General features: G+C 35.6%; 1 protein-coding gene across 1 annotated transcript in view; it reads left to right on the plus strand.

Moving 5' to 3' along the window:
* Positions 1-404: 404 nt before the first annotated feature.
* The window catches only part of DSG1 (desmoglein 1), a 37,208-nt gene continuing 13,935 nt past the window's right edge, over positions 405-23,677 (plus strand). Inside the window, exons 1-6 of the mRNA XM_068562799.1 lie at positions 405-452; positions 10,044-10,079; positions 10,344-10,475; positions 11,682-11,837; positions 13,446-13,590; positions 18,810-18,976. Coding sequence (XP_068418900.1) covers positions 405-452; positions 10,044-10,079; positions 10,344-10,475; positions 11,682-11,837; positions 13,446-13,590; positions 18,810-18,976 — 684 coding nt within the window. The remainder of the gene's footprint in view (positions 453-10,043; positions 10,080-10,343; positions 10,476-11,681; positions 11,838-13,445; positions 13,591-18,809; positions 18,977-23,677) is intronic.

The following is a 23,677-nucleotide window of genomic DNA, read 5'->3' on the forward strand; positions in this document are numbered from 1 at the left end:
ATAGGGTGAAAAGCCCCTATCAGTTGTACAACTCTCCACACTTCTGAACATTTTAAATGCCTGCCACTGGAAACCTTCAAAAAAGGAATGAATCTTCCATGCCTCACAAAGAGCTGCCTTTCGGCTAGAAGAGGGTGTGTCCCCAAGCTTTTACCTGCGAGCAATGATGATCTTGTTAAGGACTGCAATGAGACCAGCCCAAGTTTTTAGGGTGGGGATCTAGACAGGTTATCCGCCCCTTCAGACCTGCTCCCAGAGAAGAAAGAAACACCTCAAAGCCTGCACATAAGAACATCTACTGAGAAATTATTTTAAGCAGACACCAGCTGAGTGGGGGGAGGAAAAAGAACAGAGAAGAACAAACAAAACTCCCTTGGTCTTGGATGTAAGAGAACCCAGCAGCAATGAACTGGCCCTTCTTCAGAACAGCTGCAGTGCTGTTCATTTTCCTGGTAAGTGGATCCTGTTAAAAACTTTCCACCATCATTTCATTGTAAACAAGTGAGGACTTTTAAGACAATGTTTTTTTATGTTACTTCCAACCTAAACCCGTTAAAGGTTTATGTTAATGATAAGGTGATTTTATAAACTAGATTTTTAAATAGTGTTTCTCTCCTTAATTGAAGACTCAAGATCATATTAATGCATCACATTAACTCATCATATCACATCTCTGACATCGAAGTCATTGCTAAGTCATGCCAGGAAAACACTGAATTTGGGAAAGTCATATCACTACTTAATAGCATTTTGTTGTTCAAATTCTCTTTTGCAGGTGGGCTTTGAAAACTAATCTCACAGGTGTATCTTGATTTTTAACCTAGACATTTCCCCATACTTTTTATATCTTTGCTAGTAGATTCACTCTAATTTTTAAAACATAAAATTAGGATCCATACAAATTAAAATCATAGCTGTTTGTGCCTGGCTTCACCATCCAAACAATCTCAGCAGTTCCATATGTGGTTGGGGGTCCATATCACTAATATCAGAAGCCCCACACTGCTAAACTGTAACTTCATTTAAAACAACATTTTTTAATTTCAAAAAGAATGGCAGTACAGGAGATTTATAAATGACATAGTAGGTGAAGGAATGGCTATAATTAAGGAGTAAGTATAATTATTATCATACTGGTTCTTACTACTGGAAAGTCAGTAATGACTGTGACATAAAAGTTGTACATTTGATGATCAGAGAAATGTAACAGAATGCTTTATCATTGCCCCCCTACATGTTACTCGTCTTCTCTTTAGAGATAATTCTAAGGGCATTGCCTCAATTTTGAGGCAATTTTGAGTGTGTTGCCTCAATTTCACTTATGTTGAAAAATTGAAAATCGTAGTCTCTCTCACAATAAGGTTAATATAATCCAAAGAGGCGAGTGTCAGGTAAATTGTCCTCCAGTTTGGCAAGATGTAGTGCTGTGGTGCATATGTGTCTCTACTTGCTTAATTTTTGAACTGGATTGTTGTGTTTCTATAACAAGGTAGATCTTTGATTCAACATATGCTGGTTAGCTTGAATTCACTTTTAATTGAGAGGCCATAACCAGTGAATTTAGTTATAAATGAGCATCAGTAAGCTGTAGCTGTAGTTCCAAACTGCCCTTCAAACATTAGCCTTATTCCATGGACGTGATCCTGAGGATCAGACGATATCATAATTTGGGACACAGCAGGGATTAATGAGCACCACAGAGTACGTCATTTGAACATAGGAGAGCTTGTTAATTATGCAATAATAAAATACTTTTATTTTTAATTTCATATAAATTTGATCCAATTAAGGCCTATTATAGTGTCAGTTGATTAAAGTTTATTCAGATGCTTATGTACTTTCATTGAATCTATACGATGCCTTCTTTTACTATTTTTATGATTATTTCTAACTGATTACATCCTATGAAATTCCTTTAAACAGCCAATTGTAACTAGTCGGTCTTCAGTACAACATATCATTTTATCAAAATCATGTATCCTCGTTGAACTTTCTTTGTAGAGAGATTTCTGGGCATTTGTACTTTATTTTCTGAGTCTGGATAGTTTTTGTTTATATGTAGATTGTTTGTTTGTTGCCATATTTTGCTTTGGAATCAATCATAAGTTTCTCATACACCTTATGAAAATTATTTCTCAAAGAACTTATTTTATAAAGACTTGAGATGTTTCATTTCATGTTATCGTAACATTTTTTGTAAAACATTTCACTTTCTGAGGTTTAGAAAATCACAATTTATTTTTACTACTGATTTTACCAGATGATTTGGATAAATGTCCTTTGGAGTTATCCAATCTATTTTTGCTTTAAAATACTTTTTTTCTGAAAATTAACCATCACTACAGCAAACTCTTCTTCTTACTTTTCTGCTAGCCTTATTCTGAATGTTTGCTTTTACCAATTAAAAAAAAAAAAGAAAGAAATCTATGTAAAGTCTTTATATTCTTCTCTGCTCAAAGTTGGTAAGTGAAAATCTAAATTAGGGAGCATATTTGGACAATTTTGAAGACCTTTAAGACATTTAAGCTGGTAGTATCTTTAATGCAAACCCACTGAGAGCTGGGCAAACATGTATTTACAAGTATGTTGTGTAGTCTGCTCAATGTACCTTTAAGTGTTAGACCTTGTTCAAATTAATGGGTTAGATCAGGGAGAATAAAGCTGAAGAACCTGCTCTTACAGAGACCAAGACTGTCACACAACTATTCCATTATTTAGACAAGTTGGCTGGACAGACGATAGTTTGCAGCTGTTATAACACTGCAAGCCAAATAAATGTTATTGATGCTACATTTATTTTTCTTTCTTTTTTGTTTCCATGAGATTAGTGTGTGTGGCTGGCAGGGGGCTGAGTGGTGGTTAGAATGAATTCTAGACCAGAAAACAATGTTACCTTTGCATCAAATATAAGAAATCTCTGTGAACTGTTGTAACCGTGGTATGAGGTATGGCATGGTGACTGTGGGAAAGCAAAGTAGAACCAGTAGAATTTTTATAGTTCTATTGATTTCTAAAACTTACTTGCGACTTTACCAGGTCCAATCAGTCACCTCAAATCAATACAAATCTCAAGATGTCTTTTTCTATAAAAGCCAACTTCTGCAGCTTACACTCAAAGAACAAATAAACCTATCTTTATCTATTACCAGGATTGATCGGGTTTTCAGTTCATCACACCAGCCTAGCTTCTCTTCTTTCCATGGTTAATACTTCCCTTTAAAAAAAACCCTTCTGACCACTTGATAAACTAACTCCACAATTTGAACTTAGCTGAAATTATTAAGGATAAAGCAGGTGTTTTTAGAGTATTTCTCAGGACCAGTGCTAAAGTACACAGAATGTAATATATACTTTATTTACATAGTTCATCAACTTAACGTGAACCAGTCATCTTAAATTTCCATAATTGTGTTCACTGATGCCTAAAGCAAGAGAAGGACTAACAAACTAGTACAGACCAAACAGAAGAGAAGCAAAAGAGAGGATTCTTTATGCTTTCTTGTGCACATATTGCAGTGAAACATATTATAGACATTAGAACTTCAGTAACATATTTTATAGAAAACGGAAGCAGCATTTCAGTTCACCTGTTAAGTTTATAAATGGTATTTAAGCAAAATGATGATGCTCTTAAAAGCTTTGGAATTTCACAGCAGATTTAAGATCAGCATGTTCTTTCACTTTTATGAAAATAGAGAGTACAAATTTGTCATCATTTAATTGGTTTGAGTTGCCACAGAGTAAAACATTTTGCTGTGTCTGATTTAGGTAATAGAAAAACCTAAAGAACTAGGAAATGCTAACTGGATAAATCTGAAGGCATGGCCCCTAAAGGACAAGATTTACCTACTTAACAAGGCTCATGAATCTAGAAAAATAACACTCTGTCTATAGCCAGAGCACTTAATTTCTGATAACTCTTTTCTCCACTACACATTCTTCAAGGACACTGTTGCTGAGGTTCCCCGTGTCCTAACAGGCATGGCCTAACACAGAAGCAGGATGCATGCTCAGTAATGCAGTTAAACTCACTATGCTTCCCTCAGTGAGGGAACATCCTTACAGAACACTGGGTCATGTCACCCTTGCTGGCTATGCTTGGCATGCAAGGTCCTTTAATGGACTTAGGCAAGTCAAAGTGGTTTAAATGCCACTGGTTGCTGATCCATACTCTCAGTTGGTCCATGAGCACAGGGCACAACCTTGTCTAAGGAAAAACCACATCTTCAGAAATTAATGGCTGCCTGCTGCTCATAAAACGACTTGACTGTAAGTTATTGGAGGGCAAGTTCTCTTCTGATTCACATTTGTATCCTTCACAGTGCCTTGCACCAGTGCAAGGTTGCTCCGTAGATGTCTAATTCACAAAGCAGAGGCATCAAAAGGGAATTTTTGGATAGTTTGTCTTTTTTATTTAAATAAATTTATTTATTATTTTTATTTATTTATTTTTGGCTGTGTTGGGTCTTCGTTGTTGCGCGTGGGCTTTCTCTAGTTGCGGCGAGCAGGGGCTACTCTTTTTTTTTTTTTTTTTTTTTGCAGGGGCTACTCTTCGTTGCAGTGCGCGGGCTTCTCATTGCAGTGGCTTCTCTCGTTGTGGAGCACGGGCTCTAGGCACGTGGGCTTCAGTAGTTACAGCACGTGGGCTCAGTAGTTGTGGCACATGGGCTTAGTTGCTCCGTGGCATGTGGGATCTTCCTGGACCAGAGATCGAACCCTTGTCCGCTGCATTGGCAGGCGGATTCTCAACCACTGAGCCACCAGGGAAGCCCGGATAGTTTGTCTTTTTCTCCCCCTACACACGCCAAAAAAATCATCAGGGTATTAAACATGAAAATAATCACACTGAATTTCCCTAACATGTATTTTTATGATGCACTATTACATTTACATTTAATCTAAGGCTTACCGTAATAGTTTTAGGCCTTAAGCCCTTTGAAAGCCTTTTTTTATTTTTTATTTATTTATTTATTTATTTTGGCTGTGTTGGGTCTTCGTTTCTGTGCGAGGGCTTTCTCTAGTTGCGGCGAGCGGGGGCCACTCTTCATCTCGGTGCGCGGGCCTCTCACTATCGCGGCCTCTCTTGTTGCAGAGCACAGGCTCCAGACGCGCAGGCTCAGTAGTTGTGGCTCACGGGCCCAGTTGCTCCGTGGCATGTGGGATCTTCCCAGACCAGGGCCGGAACCCGTGTCCCCTGCATTGGCAGGCAGATTCTCAACCACTGCGCCACCAGGGAAACCCCCTTTGAAAGTCTTAATCCAGCCTTGGGTCCACACCCAAGTATGGATATACATTTGATATGTATTTGTCAAATAAATAAATAAACCAGTGAACAAATATGAGGAATGAGCTATCAAGGTGTTGTCAACTCCAGACTGATAGCTATTGTCCAAATAATACAAAGGAAAGACAAAACAGGAGGTTTTTTTAAAAGAAGCAAATTATTATATTTTAGCTTTATCTCAGGTTCATCCTTGTGATGTATAAAACAGCTAAACACAGTAGAATTTGATGCTTAAAAAACTGTCAAGAGACTGTGGAAGACTACCTTACAATTATTAAATGCGAGAGGTTTTCCTTATAAAAATCACGTACTACTTTCAAGACCATTTTTATTACATGCAAAGAAATGTAAACCTCAAAATCAAAAGAAATAACTAAAAATGAGTATAATTAGAGAGACATTGAAATTAGCATGCAATTTTGTGTCTTGTGGCTTTTTAAAAAAATATGTGGATTGGCTCCTAAAATAATGATTCAGGGAAGACCCATTGAGGATGCGCTTTAAGTGAATTATGCACTGCTTTCTTAGAATGTCTTAATTGGAAAGGGCTTTAGTCTCATATACAGATGAGGAAACTGAGGCACAGAATGGCTAAGTGACTCACCGCAACACCCATAGGCAGAGGTCAAGAGAGTTGAGATGTACTCAGCTTGACAACGCTGTCTTCATCTCTAAGTGATTCTCTGTCACAATCTCCACAGACCATATTCCCAACTCATTTCAGAATCCAAACTAGTCCCCTAATTGCCCCCAAATAACCTTATCTTTATTCTAGGGACAAGGTCTAGATCTTGTCTAGAAGGATAGTGTCCTTCAACTTCCCTCTCCAATCAAGTGATTTTTATCTCCATCCTCTCTTCCCTACTCTCTGTCTTCAAAGTCTTTTCTTTCTGCCTATTCCCTCCCACTCTCCCCATCACAACATCTCCATCAAGGACTTTCATTCTGAACCTCTCTACTTTCAAGTCAAAATTTCTTACTCTCCTCTTTCTCCTCCTTTAAAAACCCGTCTCCCTCTCCCAAAATATTTCCTTGGACACTACGTCTAATTCTACCATCACATATTTCTGTTTTTTATTTTTTTTTAATCACCAAACTTCTTAGAAAAGTGACTATCTTTATGCCCTCTTGGGAATTCCCTGACTGTCCAGTGGTTAGGACTCCATGCTTCCACTGCAGGGGGCACGGGTTCGATCCCTAGTCAGGGAACTAAGATCCCACACGCCTCGCAGCACGGGCAAAAGAAAATAAAATGGTTTATGTCCTTTTCCCCTCCATCTTATTCCCCAGTTTCTTTCAGTCAGAAAGGGCCTGTTCCATCCAACTGAAAGCATCCTGTTCAAGGTCACAGAAAATCTCAGATTTCCTCAGGATTCACTCTGCTCAACTATTTCATATCTGATACAGTTCACACCCATCTGTCTTTCACTTTTCCCTTCCTTTGACATCCTTGACATCCAATGATATTTTCTTCCTATTTTTTTCAGCCACTTCTTCTTTTTTCTCTTTTTGTTTCTCATTTCTTGTCATTGTTCCCAGTTATATAAATGTAGGGATTCCCCTAGTTTCATTCTCACCCACAGGCTGTTTCTTTGCTGTATTCTTGAGGGATTTCAAATTCTCCCATGATTTCAACTAACCTACCTGCAAAGATATTCCTCCATATATCAGTCTTGGACCACCACTGTTCACGGTGCTAAGTCATATTTCAAACTGCTAAGCATCTTTGCTCAGGCCTTTTTCTAGCATCTCAAACTTGATGTGTTCTAACCAGCTAAATTCTGCTATGGCCTTGCTAGTGATCTGCCCGTTTAAAACTGCTGCCACCTGAGATTCTTCCCTCTCTTGACTCCCACATCCCATTGGTTCTCAAGCCCTGTCAATTTCAACCATGCAGTATCTCTCCCTTGATCTTGTCCCCTTCTGTTCCCATGGCCACTGCTCCTGTTCAGATCCTCACCTCTGGCCTGATTTCATGCAAAACACTCAGCTGCTGGTGGCCTGTAATCACTGACTCTTCCCACCACTCCCACCAATTGTTGGCAGAGTAATCTTTTAAACCCACAATTTTATCATGCCTTTACCGTGATCAAAAAACTTCCATATTTTCCTACTGCACACAGGGATTTGATGTCAGAACTGAAAAGGTACCTGTATAAAATTTAGTCTACCCCCATCATTTCACAAATGAGAAAACTAAAGCTCAGAGAACCGAGGAAGTACACTGAGAGTTTTCTGACTCTACCGAGTCCTCCTTTTATCTCATTGTTTTGCCTTTGAAAGTCCAAGAGTGACTTTGTTTCAGAGTTTTTTCTGGACTCTGAACAAATCACAATAAGGTTATGTCAACAAAACACATTTTAAAGCAGACTCGGCAGTTTTTTAATTACTAATCCAGTTGAGAGCCTGACACTGTGGTGAAACCTGCTTGGTCTTCTGCCTAAGTTGCTACTCATGGGAAAAAGAATGACCCAGCCCCATAAAGTTGCAAGGTTTCTTAGTCATCTGGCATAGTTCTCCAAAACAAACAGCAGGCACTGACACTTCAGTGTGGAAAGGGAAGTACAAGACAGGTAACAGATGCATACACAACTCTGTAGCTATGAAGAAATGGCTTCCAAACGGACAAATTAGATACACCCACACCCCAGTCCCACTCTCACAAACAAGAGGCAAAAGTGTTCATGAGTTCACAGGTAGCAAGAAATACACATTTGCATTAACATCATTTCAATTCTGTGCCCAAGAAGGACTCTACAATAACATTTCAGTTACTTGTCCAAAGTAACTTGGATGATTTGGGCCATTTATTTTTCTACCCCCTCCCCTCCCCCATAGTATTACTATTATTGTTGTTGTTATTATTGTATATAAGCCTTCCTAATTCACAAGGATATTATGAGATTAGATTAAAATCAGTATTATTTTGCATTCTCAAAGTTGTAATAATGTCAATTCTTTGTGGTATATTTTACTTAGTAATTTACTTGGAATAGGCTCTTATACTTTATTGTAAAACCCACACACCTCAAGAACAAATTTAGGCTGAATTGTGTTGGATTGTATTTAGCCCTAAATTAATATCCAAACCTCAATTTCTTCATGTGTAAAATGGAGAGAATTATACTATTGACCATATGTACTAATGAAGATTGAATGCACGGATTTCTCTAAACACATTGCCTAGTACTTAGTTATCATTCAGTGAACTGTAATGGTGATTAATGATAATGATTAACATTAAATAGATACCAGGAGTGTATAATTCCTATAATAAAAACATTAACTCTTTACACACTCATATTAACCATAAATACATATTTTCCTGAATTATCAATTATGGCAATTTTTAAAAATATGTACTTGGAGACTAAAATTTTGTTTTTCTTTAATGGTGAAATTGAAACTAACTGTAAAAAGTAATTTACTATATTTTGAAATTATTATTACTAGTATTTTTTATTTATTTATTTTTTTAAATTTTTTTTTACTAGTATTTTTTAAAATGCAAACTATAATTTTCTTTTATCAACAGTCCAGATAAAGTCTAATTGTGATAACAGTTTTCGTAATTAACAATTCTGAAAAAAAAACAGATAAAGTTCAAAACTTCTTATTTAGGGAAAAATAAAAACTAAGAATTTACACTATCTTTAATTGATTCTAAATTAAATTTAAAATTTAATAAATGTAAACAAACCCTTCAAATCCACACCTAATTTTTATTTTTATTTTATTTTATTTTTTTTCACACCTAATTTTTAGATAGATATTTTACAATGTCTTAAGCATATTGATATATTAGACTTAATATGTAAGTGTGTGTGTTTTTAGAAATGCCTTTGTTTTTAGAGAAAAATAATTTAAATTATATGTATGATTTTCACTAGAAATCATATGTAAAGATCAAGGCCAGAGCTGAACCTAGGCTGAGCTCTGTTTGACTAGCTCACTTGTTTGACAGGGAAATTGTTTAATGCAGGAGAAAAGACTAATGAAAGTTGCTTACACAGCAATTTCTCCCTACAGTCTTGTAATTTATTTTCATTGCTATGGAAGGATGCATTTATATCATCTGTTTTGTTTAGTGCCAACAATAAAATATCAAATATGAACTCATTTTTACATAAAGAAAATTGTTTTTATTTTAGAACTTTTTATTCTCATATTTCAAAGCAAATTAAAGATTTATCATCTTAAGATTTTCAAGAATACTAGAAAATCTTCCACCTAGAATTGGACAGTGAAAAAGCAAATATTCCAAAGCTTTCCTGATATTTTCTGCTTTATATCCTTTCTTTACTCCAAATTTTTTTTTCTGTTTCCATCTGTGGCTAGTCAGATCCCAAAACTATCATCAAATATTTTAGTATCATAACATGCTGTTGAATCACTAAATAGCATCCGAGTATCTCCAGCTTTTCAGGCACAAGATTTACTAAGAGGTCCTGAGTTCCCAACCCTCATTCTCCCTGGGTTCTAGCTTCAAATGTCCTAGCTCATATGATTACAAGTATCTGCATCGGCTAAGAATGAAAAAGAGGTTAACAATAAAAGTAATGAAAAGAAGAGCAAAATTGAAAGGTAAAAACCAAACATAAAGGAATCCTTAGCATCGTCATCAGAACTGGAGAGATAAACCAAATTCACCTGCTAATAACCCACAAGACTATTGCTTAATTTTTTTTTAAGCAGTGAGATAGCATGAATTACAAAGCATTCAATTAAAAATTAATTATGGTTATCTTATTTTTTATAGGTGGTGCTGGAAGTTAACAGTGAATTTCAAATCCAGGTAACATATAGCAAATTAATTTTTTCCAAATTAAAAATAAGAAAAATGGTTTGGGAGAAGCAACATATTTTCCAAAGAAAATTCATCCTTATAAGTAAAGTTAATGTTATGCTAAAATTAATAGATTACCAAAATTAACAATTTTCCCAATGAAACATCCTCTCTTTCTGACATTATGATTACCCCATCCTCCAAAAGCTCCAGTGGAATGTGAATTATGAATAAAAGTTAATAGATACTATTACTTTATCCTGTCCACCCAAGGTCAGAGATTATAACACTAAAAATGGCACCACCAAGTGGCATTCCGTCAGGAGGCAAAAACGTGAGTGGATCAAGTTCGCTGCAGCCTGCCGTGAAGGTGAGGACAACTCTAAGAGGAACCCAATCGCCAAAGTAAGTATCAACCCCAAAGCATAAAATCGAAAATCAGAATGGATAGAGTTAAATTTTCAAAAGAACCTGTCTTTTAAATATTTTATGAACACATCTCACTGAGAAATTATTATACAGAACAAAACTATAGCCATTCAGATTATGAAAATTGAAGCCATTAAAAGTATAAATTAAGAAATTTAGGCACTTGGGTAAACAGTTAAACATTGACTCACCACACCGGTGAAATTAATATACATGATCATATGTCACCCCAAACTCTAGATGAAAACAATATAGTGATTTATACAATGAATTTAATGCTCAGCACATTCACAGGAACTATTTCAATGTGTGCTACTTCTGCCTCCTAATTTCTTAGAATTGAATTCCTACTTTTGGCTTTGTTATGAACATTCACCATGTACCCTGTTTCATACTCTCTTTTCCTTTTATTTTCCCTTTTCTTCCTTTTGCACACATGGGCTCACACACATGTGTGCACGCACACACACGGAAACATATCCCCACACACAGATTCACACATATAAACATATATACACATATATACACAAATTTACACAGAGATTTCCCCATAAGATTGCTTAACAGTCATACAATTTTTTATTTCAAAGAGAGCCCTGGTTTCTCTAACCTTTCATTTGGGGTGGTCTTCTTACTTTTCTGCTAATACATCCTCCTCATTTTCAAAATTAAAATCTTCTACACAGAGTCAGATAACTCTTGTCACCTACATAAATCTACTTTAAACTTTCTTCTAAAACTTTACATTTAAAAAAATTTTTAATCAAAAGATAAAAGTTATGTAATAATACTGGTAAACTCCTTAAGACTGCAAGGAGTTCTCTACTCTAGCCCCAACGTTAGCACAGAGACTAAAAATAATACAATCCATTGTAAATGTTGAATGAATGAATGCATGAAAGATGACTGCATAGATTTAGATTTATTAGAGTGATATTTTACTTTTTTCTAATTTGGTAGAAACAGAAATTGAATTTCTTTTATTACATTGTCATTTACCATTGAAAATATAGAGCTGTTATTATTCCTCTTATCTAGGAAAATAATTCTCTATTTCCAGCATTTCTCAAAAGATAACAGATACTCACATTCAACAAATCTCAAGAAAGGTAGCTGTCTTATATCAAACATAGCACTCTTGATTTGCACCCTGTAATGTTTTCACCTGTGCTTTTTCTGCAGATTCACTCAGATTGTGCTGCAAACCAGCAAGTTACATACCGCATCTCTGGAGTGGGAATTGATCAACCACCTTACGGAATCTTTGTTATTAATCAAAAAACTGGTGAAATTAATATAACATCCATAGTTGATCGAGAGGTCACCCCTTTTTTCATTGTAAGTGGGTGAATATGTATGTTCAGGCCTATATTATTTTTGGACTATCTTAAGCTCAGATCATACTTGATTTGATTTCAAGAGTCTCAATATTAGGCATTTTTGGTTGTCCCTTATTTCATGAGCATCTTATGACCCAAAACAAACAAAAGATTAAGAGAGAAAGGAGGGTTTGCTTAACTGCCTTAGCAAAAATGCTAACCTCTGGTCAGTCCCCAGTGTCAAGCTAAAGTGTTTGTTTGGAAGAGCAAGCACCTAACTTCTTTTACTTTAATTCAGTTGAGAATATCGGTTCCTCTTAACTCCAATGCCAAATGATGATTCTGGAGCTCCTGATGGAGCCTTTCCTGAGTGAACATACTTTATGATAAAATCACATTGCTCAAGCTCACCTGAGCTCAGAATGTGCCTTGGAGATAATTTAATTCACCCTTAACGAATCTCACTCTATTCTTTACAGTTACTGTGACAAAACTTCAAACCCTCCACCTCATTTCCACTTTATGAAGCTGACCTGTGACCAACTTCATTAAAAAGTCTGAGGCCCTTCATCACAAACTCCCACAATTAATTCTCTCTCCTCCAGTTCAGAAATGTTCTGAATTAAATCCAAACACAGGATCGATTTTCTTCTTTTTCTCAACAGCTTATCCCAAGAGCTATCTATTTTCCCATAATTACCTGTCCAAGAACCTTAATCAATCAACTTTGTTTTTTCATCTTTCTTCTGCTTGCTCCATTGGCTGTTAATCCATTTGCATCTATCATTAGGGTCAACACTTGTTAATACTTGAAAAATAAAAATACAGACATTTTTAAAACTTTCTTTGATCTTGTAACCTCTTCTATTCAAACCCCATAATTTTCCAAAATGCCTTCAAATAGTAATCTACGCTTGCAGGCTTTCACTCATACTGCTTTTCCGTATGCCTCAAACTACTTTAATTCCTTAGTCTTCTGTTCCAAGTCTGTATTCCTGCCTTGTCTCCCACAATGTTTCCCTGAAAACTCTAAATCAACATGCCAGCCTATTAGCTTTTCTTGATGCACAATGCACTTTTATATGAAAAATATCACATAGGCAAAATAGTATACATTACACTTACATACACCAAATAATAATATAAACACCCACATAGCCACACCTATCCCATGAATGCTATATTTCTCTGAAGCCCCCATGTGACTCTCCTTTGTCACATTCTCAAGCCCCATAACCCCTATTCCTAATTCCAAACAACGAGGTTTCACCACTCCATTTCCTTCCTCACGTGAATCCCTTTGCTTGAAACACCCTGCCAATTCCCTGCTCCACCTGTTGAAATTTTCTTTGAAGATCTCTCAATCATTACATCCTCCTATGAAGTCACAGTAATTTTGTTCTTCCTTCGTGTAACTTATCATGTTACCTTTTCTCAAATGGGATTTTGAGTTAGTGTTTGCTTCCCCTTACTGATTATAAGTACTACTTGTGTCTACCCTCAAGTAGGAAATAATATGTCTTACTGTTCTTTTAGTTTCCCACAATGCCTAGCATAGTGTTCAAAGAAAGCAAGAACTTAATAAATATGTGTTGCACCACGTAATTATTCCTCTTTTCTCTCCTAGATCTATTGTCGGGCTGTGAATTCACTGGGCCAAGATTTAGAGAGAATTCTCGAGCTCAGAGTCAGGGTTTTGGATGTAAATGACAACCCTCCGGTATTTTCTATGTCTACTTTTCTAGGACAAATAGAAGAAAATTCTAATGCCAGTAAGTCATCTACTTTATTAAGTAAACAAGACTATTTTGGCTTCCAGATCATTCTTAACAGCCAGACAACTAGAGGCTAAACTCTGTCAAGGTACTATATCACGAATGTAAAAGATAAGGTTGGAAAAGCATGTAGAACAGGAAGGCATGAGGAAATCTCCATAATGGCTTTCCCTTCAACTGTGGAAGCAGCTCCAACTGTCATACAGAAGGAGCAACTCTAAAGTAATAGGAAACATTTTCTCACACACCAGCTCTGTAGTAGATTCCTAAGGAAAAAATCCAAAAGTACTTTGCACAGTGGTGACAGAGGCACTGGGAGAATTTAGCCTCCCAACCTGACTACTTTGAAGGGGAATCTCATCCATTTCTATTCATACTGCCTTTTTTTTTTTTTTTTTTTAATTTTAACGACTCTAAAGTCACTCATAGAAATCACTCCCAGACAAGCTATTTGGTAGCCATAATCTTCAAGAGCTTTTCTTTGACAACAAATAAATGCAAAACAAACATTGTTTCCCCTTCCTATATATGATTTAGTAAATATGGGTTTTGTTTGTTTTTACTCAAGTCACTGATATTATGTATTTGAAATGGATTACAAACCTAATCCTCTTTGGTCCTCCATGTACAATATATTTAAAGATGACCATCTCAAGGAATGACAGTGGAGGGGCACCAGAAAATCTAGAAACTAGACCCAGTATTTACACAAGGGCTTTAAAAATCTAAATGCGCTATTTCTTCCTTATGGATTACTGTAAAAGGCAATATTTTAACTGCCAAACATTCAGTCACTTGGGCGGGATAGTATATTAACTGCTTAGTGTACCATTGAAGATTGTCCTAGGTATATTTTAAAAAAGCAGAGATAATGTCTTATTTGAATTCAAAACTTCAACTTACCATAGTTACTTTTAACTGTTAAGTGGTGTAATTTCTTGTAAGTTCAAATAATTCTTACATTTTAATTCTATTCATTAAAATACTATACCTACAGTTTAAACTTTTAAAAATACTGCTATAAGAATAATAAACCATTAGCCAGACTCATCAAGAAAAAATGGGGGAAGACTCAAATCATCAGAATTAGGAATGAAAAGGGAGAAGTAACAAACTGACACTGCAGAAATACAAAGGATCATGAGAGATTAGTACAAGCAACTATAGGCCAATAAAATGGACAACCTGGAAGAAATGGACAAATTCTTCGAAAAGCACAACCTTCCAAGACTGAACCAGGAAGAAATAGAAAATATGAACAGACCAACCACAAGCACTGAAATTGAAACTGTGATTAAAAATCTTCCAACAAACAAAAGCTCAGGACCAGATGGCTTCACAGGCGAATTCTATCAAACACTTAGAGAAGAGTTAAGACCTATCCTTCTCAAACTCTTCCAAAATATAGCAGAGGGAGGAAGACTCCCAAACTCATTCTACAAGTCCACCAGCACCCTGATACCAAAACCAGACAAAGATGTCACAAAGAAAGAAAACTACAGGCCAATATCACTGATGAACATAGATGCAAAAATCCTCAACAAAATACTAGCAAACAGAATCCAACAGCACATTAAAGGGATCATACACCATGATCAAGTGGGGTTTATCCCAGGAATGCAAGGATTCTTCAATATATGCAAATCAGTCAATGTGATACACCATATAACAAATTGAAGGAGAAAATCCATATGATCATCTCAATAGATGCAGAGAAAGCTTTTGACAAAATTCAACACCCATTTATGATAAAAACTCTCCAGAAAGTAGACGTAGAGGGAACTTACCTCAACATAATTAAGGCCATATATGACAAACCCACAGCCAACATCGTTCTCATTGGTGAAAAACTGAAACCATTTCCTCTAAGATCAGGAACAAGACAAGGTTGCCCACTCTCACCACTATTATTCAACATGGTTTTGGAAGTTTTAGCCACAGCAACCAGAGAAGAAAAAGAAATAAAAGGAACCCAAATCGTAAAAGAAGAAGTAAAACTGTCACTGTTTGCAGATGACACGATGCTCTACCTAGAGAATCCTAAAGATGCTACCAGAAAACTACTAGTGCTAATCAACGAATTTTGTAGAGTAGCAGGATACAAAATTAATGCACAGAAATCTCTTGCATTCCTATAAACTAACAATGAAATATCAGAAAGAGAAATTAAGGAAACAATCCCATTTACCATTGCAACCAAAAGAATAAAATACCTAGGAATAAACTTACCTAAGGAGGCAAAAGACCTGTATTCAGAAAACTATAAAACACTGATGAAAGAAATCAAAGATAACATAAACAGATGGAGCGATATACCATGCTTCTGGATTGGAAGAATCAACATTGTGAAAATGACTATACTACCCAAAGCAATCTACAGATTCAATGCAATCCCTATCAAACTACCAATGACATTTTTCACAGAACTAGAACAAAAAATTTCACAATGTGTATGGAAACACAAAAGACCCCGAATAGCCAAAGCAATCTTGAGAAAGAAAAATGGAGCTGGAGGAATCAGGCTCCCGGACTTCAGGCTATACTACAAAGCTACAGTAATCAAGACAGTATGGTACTGGCACAAAAACAGAAATATAGATCAATGGAACAGGATAGAAAGCCCAGAGATAAACCCACACACATATGATCACCTTATCTTTGATAAAGGAGGCAAGAATATGCAATGGAGAAAAGACAGCCTCTTCAATAAATGGTGCTGGGAAAACTGGACAGCTATGTGGAAAAGAATGAAATTAGAACACTCCATTACACCATACACAATAATAAACTCAAAATGGATTAAAGACCTAAATGTAAGGCCAGACACCATCAAACTCTTAGAGGAAAACATAGGCAGAACACTCTATGACATAAATTACCGCAAGATCCTTTTTGACCCACGTCCTAGAGAAATGGAAATTAAAACAAAAATAAACAAATGGGACCTAATGAAACTTAAAAGCTTTTGCACAGCAAAGGAAACCATAAACAAGACAAAAAGACAACCCTCAGAATGGGAGAAAATATTTGCTAACAGAGCAACTGACAAAGGATTAATCTCCAAAATATACAAGTAGGTCATGCAGCTCAATATCAAAAAAACAAGCAACCCAATCCAAAAATGGGCAGAAGACCTAAATAGACATTTCTCCAAAGAAGATATACAGATTGCCGACAAACACATGAAAAGATATTCAACATCACTAATCTTTAGAGAAATGCAAATCAAAACTACAATGAGGTATCACCTCACACCAGTCAGAATGGCCATAATAAAAAATCTACAAATAATAAATGCTGAAAGGGTGTGGAGAAAAGGGAACCCTCTTGCATTGTTAGTGGGAATGTGAACTGATACAGCCACTATGGAGAACAGTATGGAGGTTCCTTAAAAAGCTAAAAATAGAACTACCATATGACCCAGCAATCCCACTACTGGGCATATACCCTGAGAAAACCATAATTCAAAAAGAGACATGTACCACAATGTTCATGGCAGCACTATTTACAATAGCCAGGACATGGAAGCAACCTAAGTGTTCATCGACAGATGAATGGATAAAGAAGATGTGGCACATGTATACAATGGAATATTACTCAACCATAAAAAGAAACAAAACTGAGTTATTTGTAGTGAGGTGGATGGACCTATAGTCTGTCATACAGAGTGAAGTAAGAAAGAGAAAATCAAATACTGTATGCTGACACATATATACAGAATCTAAAAAAAAAAAAAAAAAAAAATTGTTCTGATGAACCTAGGGGCAGGGCAGGAATAAAGACAGATGTAGAGAATGGACTTGAGGACACGGGCAGGGGAAGGGTATGCTGGGACGAAGTGAGAGAGCAGCATTGACATATATACACTACCAAATGTAAAATAGATAGCTAGTGGGAAGCAGCTGCATGGCACAGGGAGATCAGCTCGGTGCTTTGCAACCACCTAGAGGGGTGAGATAAGGAGAATGGGAGAGAGACACAAGAGGGAGGGGATATGGGGATATACATATGCATATAGCTGATTCACTTTGTTATACAGCAGAAACTAACACAACACTGTAAAGCAATTATACCCCAATAAAGATGTTAAAAAAAAAAGAATGTTTGTTGTAAAAATTCACAAAATATGAGTAAAAACAGAATAAAAATGCATACTTTGCTCTCCCTAGCACCGTTTTTCAAGGGCAAGTACCATCACTAGTTACTTAGGTACATACTTTCTATAATCATGTAAATATATATAAACATGTTTCCAAAGAAGAAACAAATGTGACCATATTTTACATACTTATCCACAATGTGAGTTTTTACTGAAATATATTTTGAACACATTTCCATATTAGGAAATACATGTTTCTTCATTCCTTTTAACAATTTCATGAGATTTCGTTGTATGAACGCACCATAATTAATGAATTAATTTCCTCTGAAAACATTTTAAAAATGAATACACACGCAAAGATTGAGAGAGAGAGAGATGGGAGCTGGTAGTTGGTGTCTACAGACAGGCCAATTGTGCTTGGAACAGAGTTGATTGTAGAGAAGTCTAGTTTATGAATGCTGGCAGCTTTTCACATTCTCCAGTGTTCTTCATCAAAACTGCTAATAAGATTACTGGAAGAAGTGAGGGATAGGACAAAGTATGTAATTAAACAAGCGTCTTTTTAAACCTAGCATTTTACTAGAGACCACGCAAAATACAACAGTAATATATATTTATTGAATGTGCATTATTCAATAGGAACTTCACATAATTTTCTTCATATAGATGTTTAATTCTTTCATGAACTCAATGAGGACGGTACTATTATCATCCCTGTTTATAGATGTGGAAACTGAGGCCAAGATCACATAGCTAGAAAGTGCTATAGTTGGGAATGAATTGGTCTGGCCTTATATCATTTTGTTTCACCATAGCAGCCTTTTAAAAAATGAATTATACTAGAATAAGAAATGGAAAGGCAGAAGAAAATATTTCTTTGTTTTCTAGCTATCAGTAATGTCTAAGGTCCCTGGTAAAATGTGATCTTTTCATCAAGACAAAGGTATAGAAAGGAGCTAAGATACTGGTATGTCGAAGCAGTAGAAAGGGAAAATGGTAGAGTGCCCATTATATGGACCAACTAACCCTAACACCTTGTTGGAAAAACAATATATATTATACTACAACAAAAATGCAAACTGTCCATTTGCAATCAATTTCTCTTGATTTCTAGATACACTGGTGATGATACTCAATGCTACTGATGCAGATGAACCAAATAATTTGAACTCCAAAATAGCCTTCAAGATCGTAAGACAAGAACCTTCTGATGCACCAATGTTTATTATCAACAGATACACTGCAGAAATTCGAACAATGAATAATTTTCTGGACAGAGAGGTAATTTTTTTTTCTTTGAGTGAGTTGTAGTCTCAAAGGAACTGATTCTAAAAGCAAGAGTTCTAAGAAAAGAAAAAGAAAAAGAAAACAATACTTTAAAATTTTAATTACATAACGTTTTCACATAATGGTAATGACATAAATATCTGTGAGGTGAAAAAAATAGGAATCCCTCAAATAGATTTTATACTCATTTTTCATTTAATCTTACTTAGCATTTGTCTCAATTTAAGAAAACTACATTCTGAGAGTACATAAAAATACACACAAGGTAGAAGCAAAAGCTCTATTTTTTTTTTTTAAAGTATGTCCTATAATGAAGTAAATTTAAGAAACAATTGCTATTATGTCTCCCATCTTGGTGAGTCACAATGCGTGTGAACACGGTAGAAGCTCCAAGAATTTTTACGGGCTAAGAAACTTGTTTATCTTTCTTTTTTGTTTTGTTTATTTGTTTGTTTATCTTTCTTTAATCCAGCATATCCTAAGCACATTTAAGAGAACTCTCTTTTTTTTTTTTTCTCTTCCTATATCTCACCTACTGACAGCCCACTGAGTACTTTGGGAAATGAATCACAGAATCAGAATGATGGATAAGAATTAAGTAACATCCAGACCAGTCTTTTCATTTACAAATAAAAAAAAAAATTACTGATTGTTACCAAATTAGAACCAGCATTGCATGGTTTCTATAATGCCATGTGGTGCCTTGATTTAATTTTAAAATATCAACTTTTTCCATTATGTTTTTTAATGTGGATAGAATATAACTGATGTGCATACATTTTAGGGTTATAAATGAGGAAGTTTTATTTTCTATTTGATATTTAATTAAATTACATTTTAAGTATTATAGTTATTTTAAAATGACATCTCCCTGCTAATGATTCCTAGATTTAAGATAAATCAGATTATTTTAACACTCTTTATTGATCCAAATGCCATCAGTTTCTAGGTTACCATTATGTCCTTTTTTACTTGTTTGAAAATTACCATAAGAAGAAATTGACTATTTAGATATTTCTCTCTCAAACTTTCCTAAAGAGCCCAGTGGGTTTCCTTTAACATGAAAAGAGTTGTAATGGTGAAGAGCTCTAAAAAGTAAAGGAACTCTGCAATCACTGGCAAGCCACCAGAGCAGATATTTTATTCTTTCTAATTTTTATTTTTTATTGGATTATAGTTGATTAACAATGTTGTGTTAGTTTCAGGTGTGCAGCAAAGTGATTCAGTTATACGTATAAATGTATCTATTCTTTTTCAAATACTTTTCCCATTTAGCTTATTACAGAATATTGAGCAGTGTTTCCTGTGCTATACAGTATGTTCTTGTTGGTTATCTATTTTATTTTTTTATTATTTTTTTAACTATTTATTTTTTATTGGAGTATAGTTATTAATAGTGTTGTGATAGCTTCAGGTATATAGCAAGGTGATTCAGTTATACATATACATGTATCTATTCTTTTTCAAATTCTTTTCCCATTTAGGTTGTTACATAATATTGAGCAGAGTTCCCTGTGCTATACATTAGGTCCTTGTTGGTTATCTATTTTCAACATAGCAGTGTGTACATGTCAATCCCAAGCTAACAGTCTATCCGTCCCCCCACCCTTCCCCACTGGTAACCATAAATTCATTCTCTAAGTCTGTGAGTCTGTTTCCACTTTGTAAATAAGTCCATTTGTATCATTTTTTTTTAAGATTCTGCATATAAGTGATATTATATGATATTGTCTTTCTCTGTCTGACTTACTTCATTTAGTATAATAATCTCCAGGTCCATCCATGTTGCTGCAACTGGCAGTATTTCATTCTTTTTAATGACTAATATCCATTGTATGTATGTACCACATCGTCTTTATCCATTCATCTGTCGATGGACATTTAGGTTGCTTTCATCTATTGTAAACAGCACTGCAATGAACATTGGGGTGCATGTATGCTTTCGAACCATGTTTTTCTCCAGATATATGCCCAGAAGTGGGATTGCTGATCATATGGTAGCTCTATTTTTAGTTTCTGAAGGAAACTCCATACTTTTCTCCATAGTGGCTGTACCAATTTACATTCCCACCAACAGTGTAGGAAGGTTCCCTTTACTCCACACCCTCTCCAGCATTTACTGTTTGTAGATTTTTCACGATGGCCATTCTGGCTGGTGTGAGGTGATATCTCACTGTAGTTTTGATTGGCCTTTCTCTAATAATTAACAATGTTGAGCATCTTTTCATGTGCCTTTTGGCAATCTGTATATCTTCTTTGGAGAAATGTCTATTCAGGTCTTCTGCCCATTTTTGGATTGGATGGTTTGTTTTTTTGATATTGAGCTGCATGAGTTGCTTGTATGTTTTGGAGATTAATCCTTTGTCAGTTGCTTCATTTGCAAATATTTTCTCCCATTCTGCGGGTTGTCTTTTCGTCTTGTTTATGGTTTCCTTTGCTGTGCAAAAGCTTTTAAGTTTCATGAGATCCCATTTGTTTATTTTTGTTTTTATTTCCATTTCTCTAGGACGTGGGTCAAAAAGGATTTTGCTGTGATTTATGTCATAGAGTGTTCTGCCTATGTTTTCCTCTAAGAGTTTGATGGTGTCTGGCCTTACATTTAGGTCTTTAATCCATTTTGAGTTTATTTTTCTGTATGGTGTTAGGGAGTGTTCTAATTTCATTCTTTCACATGTAGGTGACCAGTTTTCCTGGCACCACTTACTGAAGAGGCTGTCTTTTCTCCACTGTATATTCTTACCTCCTTTATCAAAGATAAGGTGACCATATGTGCGTGAGTTTATCTCTGGGCTTTCTATACTGTTCCATTGATCTATATTTCTGTTTTTGTGCCAGTACCATACTGTCTTGATTACTGTAGCTTTGTAGTATAGGCTGGAGTCAGGGAGCCTGATTCCTCCAGCTCCGTTTTTCTTTCTCAAGATTGCTTTGGCTATTCGGGGTCTTTTGTGTTTCCATACACATTGTGAAATTTTTTGTTCTAGTTCTGTGAAAAATGTCATTGGTAGTTTGATAGGGATTGCATTGAATCTGTAGATTGCTTTGGGTAGTATAGTCATTTTCACAATGTTGATTCTTCCAATCCAAGAACATGGTATATCTCTCCATCTGTTTGTATCATCTTTAATTTCTTTCATCAGTGTCTTACAGTTTTCTGCATACAAGTCTTTTGTCTCCCTAGGTAGGTTTATTCCTAGGTATTTTATTCTTTTTGTTGCAGTGGTAAATGGGAGTGTTTTCTTAATTTCACTTTCAGACTTTTCATCATTAGTGTATAGGAATACAAGAGATTTCTGTGCATTAATTTTGTATCCTGCTACTTTACCAAATTCATTGATTAGCTCTAGTAGTTTTCTGGTAGCATTTTTAGGATTCTCTATGTATAGTATCATGTCACCTGCAAACAGTGACAGCTTTACTTCTTCTTTTCCAATTTGTATTCCTTTTATTTCTTTTTCTTCTCTGATTGCTGTGGCTAAAACTTCCAAAACTATGTTGAATAATAGTGGTGAGAGTGGGCAACCTTGTCTTGTTCCTGATCTTAGTGGAAATGGTTGCAGTTTTTCACCATTGAGGACGATGTTGGCTGTGGGTTTGTCATATATGGCCTTTGTTATGTTGAGGTAGGTTCCCTCTGTGCTCACTTTCTGGGGAGTTTTTTGTCATAAATGGATGTTGAATTTTGCCAAAAGCTTTTTCTGCATCTATTAAGATGATTACATGGTTTTTATTCTTCAATTTGTTGATGTGGTGTATCACACTGATTGATTTCAGATATTGAAAAATCCTTGCATCCCTGGGACGGACAAATCCCACTTGATCACGGTGTATGATCCTTTTAATGTATTGTTGGATTCTGTTTGCTAGTATTTTGTTGAGGATTTTTGCATCTACGTTCATCAGTGATAGCGGCCTGTAGTTTTCTTTTTTTGTGGTATCTTTGTCTGATTTTGGTATCAGGGTGATGGTGGCCTCATAGAATGAATTTGGGAGTATTCCTTCCTCTGCAGTTTTTTGGAATAGTTTCAGAAGAAGAAATCCGTGTTAACTCTTCTCTAAATGTTTGATAGAATTTGCCTGCAAAGCCATCTGGTCCTAGACTTTTGTTCGTTGGGAGTTTTTTAATCACAGTTTCAATTTTAGTACTTGTGATTGGTCTGTTCATATTTTCTATTTCTTCCTGGTTCAGTCTTGGTAGATTGTACCTTTCTAAGAATTTGTCCATTTCTTCCAGGTTGTCCATTTTATTGGCATACAGTTGCTTGTAGTAGTCTCTAATGATCCTTCGTATTTCTGTGGTGTCCTTTATAGCTTCTCCTTTTTCATTTCCAATCTTATTGATTTAAGCCCTCTCCCTTTTTTTCAGAGCAGATATTCTTAACCTGGCATTTGTGGAGAGCCCTCAGGACGTCTCTAACTATTAATTCTCTAAAATTATATCCACAACTTTGAGTGAGGATGCATATATGCATGTGTCTGGGAAAGACTTCATGGCTTTTACCAGCTTCTAAAAATTTAAGCACCTTTGTGTAGATTCAAGAAAACAGATCATCAATAACTGTACTGCCACCCCCCCAAAATGCAAATCATTTGCTATCTCTTTATTCTTCAGGGGTTGATAATTTGGGGTACAGAATTTTAATTCCATAAATTCTTGGTAAACCTTAATCTCTCCCCTCCTGATCATTTTGTTCT

This window comes from Eschrichtius robustus, chromosome 14 (genome assembly GCF_028021215.1).
Source record: "Eschrichtius robustus isolate mEscRob2 chromosome 14, mEscRob2.pri, whole genome shotgun sequence".
Lineage (NCBI taxonomy): Eukaryota > Metazoa > Chordata > Mammalia > Artiodactyla > Eschrichtiidae > Eschrichtius > Eschrichtius robustus.